This window comes from Microplitis demolitor, chromosome 3 (assembly GCF_026212275.2).
Source record: "Microplitis demolitor isolate Queensland-Clemson2020A chromosome 3, iyMicDemo2.1a, whole genome shotgun sequence".
Taxonomy (NCBI): Eukaryota; Metazoa; Arthropoda; class Insecta; order Hymenoptera; family Braconidae; genus Microplitis; species Microplitis demolitor.
The window spans coordinates 4,432,653-4,444,819 of NC_068547.1; the positions used below are offsets into that span (position 1 = coordinate 4,432,653).

General features: G+C 31.2%; 1 protein-coding gene across 2 annotated transcripts in view; it reads left to right on the forward strand.

The window, feature by feature from the left end:
• Positions 1-5,670: 5,670 nt before the first annotated feature.
• The window catches only part of LOC103580677 (potassium voltage-gated channel protein Shal), a 113,071-nt gene continuing 106,574 nt past the window's right edge, over positions 5,671-12,167 (forward strand). For both annotated transcript variants that reach the window (XM_008562519.2, XM_008562521.2), the window contains exon 1: positions 5,671-6,785. In XM_008562519.2, the coding sequence (XP_008560741.1) occupies positions 5,671-6,785 (1,115 nt within the window). The remainder of the gene's footprint in view (positions 6,786-12,167) is intronic.

Here is a 12,167-nt window from a genome sequence, read left to right on the forward strand (position 1 = left end):
TATTTCAATCCGCCTTCACTCCGATCCGGAGTTTTGATACTTGAATAAAATTATATTTAGTAGAAACAGCTGTTAATTAGAAACATAATTATTTCAATAAATGATTCATTCAGATATTAATAATTAAACTTAAAATATTATGTTTTTAATTTATAAAATGTTTTTGTAACTCACTAAATTATAATTTCATATGTATAATCCATAGTGAAAATATTAAATTATTGAATAGCTAGTGGCATAGTTTTTATGGGAATATTTTATATTTCGGCACAATATGAAATTTTATCTCATGGTATGGTTGATATAAGTCATAAGACAGTTTGTGACTCAGTGGAATTATATTTGTTAAAATTTTATTATCAGCTGCTTATAATGTTTAAAAATCAAAATATTTCCGTACTCAATATAAATGTCAAAATATCAAAGACCTAAGCTCACTATATTAGTAATTTTTTTAATAATTAATATTTTCTTAAACTCCTCCGGAGTGAAATTTACTCCAAGAGAATTAAATAAATAAAAAATCATCCATTCTGCGTTCACTCCACAAATTTTTTACAGTGTAATTATATAAATTCATAAATTAGCTTTTGAAAAGTACAGAATTTAATGTTTTCACTAGTTGTACTTAAATATTATTTTATTACTTCCGTCCTAATTGTATTGTTGTAACTTGTAGTTTAATTTTTAATTGAAAGAAACATTTTTTTAATTAAAGTAAAATATTAAATTTAATTAATTAATTAAGATGAAAGCCACTTTACAAAAAAAAAGTCGTCATAACAAAAGTAAGGATTTAATTTTTTAAAAACTTGTCAACTGAAAAGTTAACTTAAAAAAAAGTCTTTTTATAGTAAAACTCAAATACTTAGTGCCCGGTAAAACGAATTTGAATTACACAGCACCAAGTTAAGAATTACAAATTCAAATAAAACTAACGATATAACAATAGATCGTTATCAAAAATACTAGACATAATTTGTAGTTCCATCAACCACCGGAAAAATTTATTATTTCGCAGTAAAAAACTTAGCAACAATAAAATTAAAAAGTAATAAAAAAAAATTCAACCAAAGCGCGGGGTTTTCAATCGTTCAAGTGCTTTATTAACTTTTTTATTATAGGGATTATCGAGATTTGGTTGTAATATATATAAAAAAAGCCAACTATAGCTAAAGTATATAATATGAGGTATTATATCGTGCTTTAGTTATAAATCCGTTGGATTAAAGTATAAGTTTTACGATGGAAAATTTTACAACAGCATTTTCAGCGTCTATTCGTCTGTAAATTAAAGCACCAGCCTGTGTTTTTCCTCGTGGAAGAATACGAAATGACTGGTGAAGAAAATATTTATTTTATTTTTCCATTCTCTCTCTACCCTTTTCGCTTACATGCTACGGGGAATAATACAACGATATACTTAAAGTTATTCTCGTTAAATTAATGACAGTCTAACACAACATTTCGCTCACAACCACTTCAACTTCATCTTCCCCTTGTGTTCCCATATTTTTTTAGCGTCTCGATGACAAGACACGGGACAATGCTGCGCTCTTAAATCTTCAAGTTGTTAACCCAGTTCGCGCAACCGCTCGTCATTGCAACAACTATTTTTATTTATTCTTCTTCCTCTACTTTCTCTTTAGCTTAAAAATTTCGCGTTAATTCAAAAGATTCGTTTGAATGGATTTTCTCCCTCGCAGCACACAATTCATAATAACTTTCGAGTAATAAACTTTATTTATTAAAACAAATCCTTACTCCCATGAAAAAAATTTATTTTTCATTTAAAAAAAATATTTAGAAAATATATAAGTAAATAAAAAATATGTCGAAAATATATATTTTAAATAGCTAACTTTCGGCTAATTTTCGTATATATTTTAAATGTATTTTAAATATAACTTAGAATATATAAAAAATACATATATAAAAATATAAAAAATATATATATTTCAAATATATGAAAAATACAAATACAAAATATAGAAAATATATTTTTATTTTAATCAGCAACTTAGAAAAAAAAATACATTTTTTATATTTTTATAATTATATATTTTTTATGTACTCTAAGACATATTTTTAATATATTTAAAATATATACAAAAATCAGCCAAAAGTTAAATCTTTAAAATATATTTTTTATACATATTTTTGTTTTTTATGTATTTTTTAAATATGAAAAATATATATTTTTTATATTTTAACATAAATTTTTTTCATGGGGGTAATAATCAGTTAATATTTTAACTCATAAATATTTTTTATTCATATTATTAATAATTGATTTTTTTTTTAACAAGAATTTAATTTACTGATCAATTAAAAAAAATTTATTGTTTTTTTTTTTTTTCTGACATTCTCTCGGTCTTAATTTGGGGAAATAATTTTATAATAAAAAATTTTTTTTCGCGGTAAAATCTGTAAATAGAGTAGACACGATAAAAACAAAAACCCGAGAGCAAAGCACAGAATTAAAAAAATAATAAACAAAGAAAAAAGTACTCGGTATAATTCGTAGCTTTTGGAAGTGGTGGAGCTTAAAGTGGTGTTTGAGTCAGTGGCTCATAACCCTCAAGTCGGTATTGCAGCCAGGATGAAAAGCCACTCATATTCCGAGTTTGTACCAACGGTGTTCATTAGCGGCCTAAATTTACTTTATTTTTATTATTTTCTCTCTTATTTTTAAAAAATAAGCGCATCATCATTTTCACAGACTGGCTTACAAACTAAATTCAGAACCAACAAATTAATCTTCCTTTCAATCAAAAACTCGCCGTAATAGGGAGTAAAAAAACATAAAAATGATCCATCAATAAGCCAAAAAAAATTATTTCTGTAAAAAAAATTTGCGTTAGGGTTCAGTAAATGTCAGAGATATATAACAAGCGATATAAAAAATACGACAGTAAAGGGAAACAAGGGATGCCGACTGAGAGAGGGGCTGGAAGAAAGAGAGAAAAATTAAGGGAGAGATGGTGATGAAAAAGAGGCGAGTCATTAGGGATTTGAACCGAAGAGTAACTGAGAATATTCTGAAGGGTCTCATTCTTTTTACGATGACGTTTTTTTTTTCTGCTTTTCTTTTTATTTCTTTACTCCCTTGCTGTGAAAGGAAAATGATCGAGCGTCATATCAGCAGTAACTACTGTAGACTGTACTGATATAACAGCGTGTGTAATATGTAATGTAGTACTGGGTAAAGCTCAAGCGAAAGCTCTCGTACACGGGTAAGGGGAGGATCGACACAAACGGATTGGAATATCTAGTATAGAGGATAGAATAGGATAGAATATAATAGAGGAGAGAGGGATTGAGGATGAGTAGAGAGCACCGGATGATGTGTAAAACCGGGTGGCGGCGCATGACGTCACTCAGAACCTCGTGTTGCCCAGGTAACGGAATCGTTGCGGCGTCGAGACGCCGTGCGTCGCCACTGCGCTCCCGGCTCGTAAAAATCAATTTGGACTTTGGCTAGGTAGAGGTCCAACTTGCGTGGCAAGTCGGTTCGCCACGGGAACGTGTTCTATGAGCTTGCCAGCGTGCTTTTTGCCTCTGAGCTTTATTCTATCGAGAATAAAGCCGGGCTTTGTTGTAATTAATAATAATATTTATTCATTTACACCAAAGTCACATATTTATTGTCATCTACATCAATGATCAGTTGTCATTTTTTAAATAAATTTTTAAAAATCGTCTGAGGAATTGGTAAAAAAAATCGCAAGTCTTATTTGATTTAAATTTTACTAGCAAGGACAATTGTACTGTAAATAGTATAGTGAGTTGTCTCGTGTTATGTAGAATAGAAACTCTGAAAATAAGCTCACATGCCGGTTTAAAAAGCCAAGCAGTCTCGTGTTATTTATATCTATATCTTGATCTGTATGTTGTTATTTTTTTTTTAAAGAGAAAGAGGTACAGAGTAAAAGCTCGTAGACATTTATCAGTGGGCTTTTACACAATATTTATATATGTATATGTATATGTATATATATGCGTATTTGTATAAATGAGTACGTCATATAGGTACCGTATGAGCTTTTGCTGTTAGAGGAACGGGAGGGTCGATCTGAGCTGTATAGAGAGTACAGTAGCAGGATGAAGAAGCTAGAGCAAAAGCTCGGGCTCTATGTAGTGAGGGTAGAGGTAGAAGTGGAAGTATAGAAGGTGGTGGTGAAGAAGACCCGTGGAGAAGGAGGAGTAGAAAAGTGAGAAGCTCGTCGGGTCTTTTACGCGCGCGCTCGTGTGTCCGGCTCTGCGTCAGTGCCAGTGCGATCTCCCACGGGCTGACGAAAGCACCGTGAGAGCACTAGACTAAACTACTGTACTAGAACTACACTACGCTACTAGAGTAGAGTAGCAGGCGGCGGCGACAACAGACGCGAGGACACGATCGAGTGCTTGACAATTATAGGAGGATTATTGTTGTTGGTGTTATCGGAAAACACTCAAGACACTTGCTGTTGTGAGAACCCTGTGCTCCATTACACCAACATACATATATATGTACATATATTTATAGATATATGTATATAATCGGACGCAGGTACGTCCGCAGGTTAAATATGCTCCAGGAGGAGCCTCGGTCAAGGTCAGATCCGGGCGACAGCTACGTGATTTGTGATTTTAAAAATTCGATTCCATTTTAAAATAATTATTGATCTATTATTGACTGGGCAAGTGCGACCAAGACTATTTTATATTTTTATTTATTTTTATTAGTCATATATTTGATATTGTGTGTACCAGCTAATTTTGGCAGGCATAGAGAAAAACAAGTGGCAAGTGGGTAGACATGCTGACCGAGAATCATCAGATCGTGTGCCGGGAATATTGGCATCGTGTGTCGTCTAGATAACAAGTTATCTTTTATTTTTTACTTGATACGAAAAAATACTTAATCAATTATGTATTTACAGTAAAGCTCAGTGGATGTAATTTAAAATAGACAAGTAGAAAAGAGGGAGAGACAGAAGAGGACTGAGCGTGTAAGGATATCAAGTGATAAGCAACTGACAGGTTTATGAGTTTATATTTGTGGACTACGGAGTTTGCTGCATCGGAGTATCATCGGTGATGACGATGGAGACGACGAGGAGGAAGAAGATGATGATGACGATGATGCTGGAGGGCACGTTGCCAAAGCGTGATTGCCCGGCAGTGCCGCGTGTGCGGCTGTTCCTGTCACGTTTGTACTCGAGGTTATCTAAAGCCTCGTGAGTACAGCCAGGGTTTAACACACGATTGATTGTTTACGGAGGATGCCGGGCTGCGACTTGCGGATTACAAGCCGCCGTCGTCGTCGTCGGCATCACTGTAATATTTGTCCAATAGATCACTATCAATTTAACAATTGCTACTGCAATAATTATCAGCGTCAGCATCATCATCAACAAGATTGGGGTAATAGAGATCTAAAGGGTTGCAATAAACGTTCAGTGTTCATTTGTGTTAAATCGGCGTGACTGTGACGTGATGATGTCTATCGGTTTATTAGTGACATTGAGCTAAGGCCAATCGGTACAGAAAATAAAACAAATATAAAAAGGGATATTAGATAAATAAATTGAGTAATAAAAAATAATAAATAATTAGTAGTAAATAATTGACGTTGAGGGAACAAGGGTTTAAAAGTAATTTACCAGCGTTATTCCACCGTCAAATATGGCCTCGGTGGCAGCTTGGCTGCCGTTTGCCCGCGCGGCGGCGATCGGTTGGGTGCCGATCGCCACACACCCACTGCCACCACCGCCGATACCCAAAAACAGACGGAAAGCTGATGACGAGAAGCTCCTTATAAATGTCAGTGGTCGTCGTTTCGAGACGTGGCGCAATACCCTCGAGAAGTATCCCGACACTCTCCTCGGTTCAAATGAACGTGAGTTCTTTTACGACGAGGACAGCAAAGAGTACTTCTTCGATAGGGACCCGGATATATTTCGACATATATTAAACTATTACAGAACGGGAAAGCTCCACTACCCGAAGCACGAGTGTCTGACTAGCTATGACGAGGAGCTCGCGTTTTTCGGCATTCTCCCCGACGTTATTGGCGACTGTTGTTACGAAGACTACCGGGACCGCAAGCGCGAAAACGCTGAGCGGTTGATGGACGACAAATTGAGCGAAAATGGCGAACAAAATTTGCAACAGCTCACAGACATAAGACAGAAAATGTGGCGGGCATTTGAAAATCCCCATATATCCACAGCCGCGCTTGTATTTTATTACGTTACGGGATTTTTCATAGCCGTAAGTGTGTTGGCAAACGTCGTCGAGACGGTGCCTTGCGGGGCGCGCCCTGGACGCGCTGGTACACTATCATGTGGTGAACGATATAAAATTGTTTTCTTTTGTCTTGATACCGCATGTGTTATGATATTCACTGCTGAATATTTATTGAGGTTATTTGCAGCCCCGAGTAGATGTAAATTTGCACGGTCAGTAATGTCGATAATTGACGTGGTTGCTATTTTACCCTACTACATTGGCCTTGGTATCACCGACAACGACGATGTCTCGGGGGCATTTGTTACATTACGTGTCTTCCGTGTATTTCGTATTTTCAAGTTTTCACGTCACTCCCAGGGTCTAAGGATCCTCGGCTACACATTGAAGTCATGCGCATCTGAACTTGGGTTCCTTGTGTTCTCACTTGCCATGGCCATCATAATATTTGCCACCGTTATGTTTTACGCTGAAAAAAATGTCGAGGGTACCAACTTCACTTCCATACCTGCGGCATTCTGGTACACCATCGTTACAATGACCACTCTTGGGTGAGTTTTCTCATATATCACCTGTAATTTTACGATTATTATCATCTCCCTACTCTGAAATTTTATTAATTTCATTTTTAAAAATATAAATTTTTTTTACGACGCTCGAATCGTATACTAAAGCTAGTTTTTTTTTTTTTAGTACGAATAGAGCACTTGAGTTATTTTTTAAACGCTTTCTAAAAACTCGCTTACAACATTTCTATATGGTTCTGTAAGATTTTATGTAGCAGACATGAAGAATCATTACATTGATCGTTGTCGTATAAAAAATTTCACTCTGAAAAAATAGAGACAGTTAAAAATGTTTCAATTTATTAGGAGTATTTTTAAAACTGTCATTTATTTTTAGAAAATTTACGTCAGTTTTATTTCTTAAATAATCTTGCATAGACAACTTGAAAATCGCACTTAGATCACAGCTAGCTGAATAATTTTTTATCACTTATTAATTTTATTTGCACTTTCAATCAAAAATTTTAAAAAATTTCAAAATTCGTTTATCAGAAATTAGTACAAATAAATAATAATTATTGAGTATTAATTGATGCGATGACGTCTGACCTGATTGCACATAATCATAAGTTATCTTCAGTAGGTTTCTTAAAATGTTTTTCATTGAAAATAACGGAGCCAAACCAGTCATAAAATTTACTTATTCCTCAAAATTACACCGCGTTTATAATTTATAATTTATGAATATTTAAATTTGATCCTTTACGACCGTCACTGAAGTTACCCAAATTAAGATTTAACAAATCTAAAGAAAGTCAGGAGCAGTAACTTATCCTACTTTATTATTTGTAAGCTTTAAATATATTTCATACAAGAATAATATTATTTTGAGCTTTATTACACTTGACAGATTGTCACAAATAAATTTAAATTTTATTTTATTGTTGAAAGAGTTCAATATCATGATACTGAAGTTAGCCAACGTCTGATAATTTTTTTACTTTATTCAAAAATTGCACCTGTAGTTTTTAAAATTTTCTACATGTGCATTTTTTTTTTTTTTAATTGATTTGTTGACAATAAAAATCTGAAAATTATTAATTGTCTGTTAACTTTAGAATCATTTCAATATCACACATTTTTTATTAAAAAGAAGCTTCAAATTTAATTAACAAAAAATTTTCCTGTATTAATAGTCTCCCAAAATTACTCTATACAAAAAAAAAAGATTTTTTGACGCAAATAATTTTTACTTACCCCAAGAAAATTTTTACTTGCTCTAAGAAATTTTTTGCGTCAAGAAATTCTTTTTTTCTGTGTATAATTAAATTTATACCTAATCATTATCAAATCATACCGATAAACATTCACATAAAAACTATTAATCTGTACTGTAATAATTAATACATAAAATAATTATCCCTTTTAAATTTAAAAATTACCAAGGGACTGACGGTCACTTTTCCTTCAAACTTTAATCGCAGGATCAACAGGTGCTAGGGTGTGTTTCCTCTCGTGCTTGTCTAGTCGAGTCTTCTCAATCTCTTGACTCTCCTTCCTCTTCTCTCACCAACACCCAAATCCTCAGAAACATTTTTAAAATTCACGTGTCTGCCATTTATTAACAAAATCGTAAAAGTAACCATGAAATAATATTTTGCAATACTTTCACGTAATTCCTATTACTTTAACCCAACAACAGAGACATAAATTTAACTATCGATTCATTCCCACCCCTTCTTTTCTACATTAACCACACTCGGTCTTCTTACACGAAAGCATTATTCTAAATTTTTTTAAACGCATACTTTTCCAAGACTTATTTTATACAAATCGCGTGTTTTCATTTTAAATTTATAATTTTGTGTTATGTTAATTACTCTGGTTATTTTATTTATTGTCTTATCACACAATACATACTATTTATTTTTATTTTTATGTATATTTATGGCGCCCACATTAGAATTTTTCACTAGAACATAAACATTATAAGCCAACAGGCATTTCCGGTGTCTACTGGTGCATAATACATATTTTATACCCAGCTCTGGTTTTACCTAAATAGCGCGGGTCTTTTAGCATACATTATATTTATTCATTTATTAAAATATATAAAGGTACGGACATATAAGTAGAGTTGTGACACGATGGTCTAATCTAATAAAATTGTTATTCGTGGCCGTTCTTAAAATACATTCGCACTTACGGAGGGGGGGGGGGGGGAGGTGTGACGTTCGCAACTCATCTAACAATTTTTCAAATTTTACTCTCGATTTAAAAAAAAATTTTTTTTTTTTGTTACGATAGAAAGTAATTAGTTTCATATTTGTAAATATTTTAATATTTCTATGCATATGTTTTCGTAATATGGAGGGGGGGAAGGGGGTCTAAAAAGGTAAAATTTTGCGTGATGTATTTTATAAACAGCTTCTTCAGCATTCTTTAATTGTATGGAGTTCATTATAAAATTTGTAGCAAAATTGAAGTATGGAAGTAAAATTTGATGACATGAAAAAAAGTAAACTTTAAAAATTAGTGTTTGAAATTATAACCCGTCGTCAATTTTTTTAAGTATCACTTACGATTTATAAAATTCAATTTATTTAATGCTAGTATTTACTGATCACTTTGTCATTATACTACTTGTCGTCCTCAATTCATATAGTTCATTTTTTTCCGTATAAAAAATGCAATAAGAAATTTTTTTTCGGATTTAAAAACAACTAACGAACCCTTAAAAATTTTAAGTCAGAAAAAATTATCTATAGCTAACGTGTTCTAAAAAAAATTATTTTATTCAAGATTCTAATGAATCATATTCGTTGAGTATAAGTAAAAAAAGTATTACAGTAATTAATACCGAAAAAAAAAATTTAGAGTATCGTCATTTCAAACAAAAATTAAATTCATTGTAGAATAACTACAGGTTTGACAAAAATAATTGAAAAAACTAAGTTGAGTTTGGTCACAAGCCACAAGAATTAATTACTCAGATATCCCTCTTCGCCCCAGTCTTCTATAACTAAATATAATAAAAATAATTAAAAAAGTTTGTTTGATATAATAGTAATTATAATTAAATAGAGTTAAGAGTTAAGAATATAGAGTATAATGTCAATGAACATGTGTATTATAGTGTGATGTGCGTTGTTGATGTGTGTAGAGCTTGTTTGGTTCATCACGGCTAACGTGTTAATTCAATGTCTGTCTGATTGTCTATATATATATATATATATATATATATATAAGCTTCATGTCGAAATGTGACGTATAGACTTATCTGCCGGTGTGTGCTGACGTGCTTACTCGACAGGTGTACACACTAGTTATGCTTATACTGGTGACCTATAAGTAAGGCTACGGCATTGCGGTCACTGGGCTAGTCACATACCCTCATATAATAACCCTCTCTTATATTATATCCTTCGTTTATTCACTACTTTACCCATCTACTCATCTACCATTTGCCATCTTCTTAAGAAACTTCTTTTTTTATTTTTTAAATTATGCAGCATTTATTTTACACTTTATATATATACATTACAGCCTCTACTTTTCTTGTGACACTTTTTAAACTCGGGTATTTTTATATCATCATTTCATTGAGATATTTTTTGTCTAGTTATTTTAGTTTATGTATTTATAACTAGTTTTGATAATTACAAGTTTATTTATTTTTATTTTTTTAAATTTAAAAGGCTCTCAGTATTTTTTTTTCAACGTTACTGTAAAATTTAATTAATTTTTTTTTTTATTTAAATATTGTAAGGAACAAAAAAAATTAAGGACTAAAATTGAAAATAAAAAAAATTTCACAGAAGAACTGAAGTAAATATTTAAATACAAATATTTTTACTCTTGATACCAATAACTCAATTAAAAATTATACTTTTATTTTTGCGCAGAGTAAAGAGCAAAAAAAAAACCAATAGAAGGTTATTTAAATATTTATTTTAACGTCGTTAAAAAACTGCAATAAAAAATTTTTTTTACTAAAGAGCCTTATAATAAAAAAAAAATTTCTCTTGCTTTTTATTAAGTAATTTATTTTCACAGTATTTTAAATTTATCTGGTTAAATATTTATAAATATTAAACTTGGTTAGTGTTTACTTTGTGCAATCTTTCGAAACGGGTAATAGAAAAAATATAAATAGTCGAAGCGCGGCTTTGAAATCTAACTGACGCAATAGAAATCCATAGAAGTCTTTTTTTTTTTGCACATATTTTTTAAAATAATAAAATATGTATTGTATTCATAGGATGTGTAAATTTGTTACTGCCTTAATCCGACGATTTTTTAAAATTTATTATCGTGACCCTTTGGATCGTAATTTTTATCGTAAAAAATATTCGACATTCAGGAGTAGGAAAAAAAGTAGAATGGGATTTTTTTCAGTTTTAATGCTTGTTTATAGTGGTTTTATATCTGATATTCATGGGAACAATTGCATTGGTTTTTACTATGGCTATGAGAGATGAATAAGATATAGTGTAGATATATTTATATATGTTTTTTTTTTAAACGTGAAATATAAGGTCTTTTCGTACAATATTCTGTGCTTCGGGATATAAATTATTGCAACTATTCTTCATTGTCTGCTCTTGAAATTCCGAAATCTTGCTGTCTAGCTCAGATGTCTTGTTGTGTGCACTTTCCTTATTTCACACTCTATATTTCAAATTGTTTTTTTTCATACTTTTCATTTTTTTATTCGTCATCCCACCATTTCTTTTTCAAACAATTCTATTTTCTTGCTTTAATTTTTTTTCAGTGTTTATGTAAGATGACTTTACAAAAACAAACAAAAAGTACAAAATAAAAGAAAAATAAAAAATACTTGAAAAAGATTATTACATTTTCTACTCTCCAGCTTTCTCACTATTCAAGAAAGATTAATGATGTATTTAAGCTTTAAATTTTTCAACAAGATTTCTATCAAATTTTTTCATAGTTTTTATTTCTTAAATTAATTTTTTTTTTTTCGCTATAAATTTTGTTAAATTTTAAACTCAAATATTACTTATTTTTTAACTAAGTGTTATTGAAAATAATTCAATTAATTTTAATGCTTCATTATGATTATTAATTTGTCAATTATTAAATTTTCATATTTTAATAAATAATCAAAATCGAGCAAAATGAGACTGTTTTGTAAAAACAAATTTGATAAGTAAAATTTGTTATCTAGGATAGTATATCAAAAATTTTTGTATTAAAAAAATAGTTGTTTTCTATGTTGAATATTTAAATTTTAAACTTCCCGCTACGAAAATTGAAAATTATCAAAAATTCGCGGTTATTGTTTTTACCCCGATTTTTGAAAATCGTATTTATATCAGATGTCGACGTTTTGAGATCTTAGGAAGATATTCTGACCATTTTCCGATGGACGTCTGAGTGCCTGTTTGCGCGCGCGTGTGTATG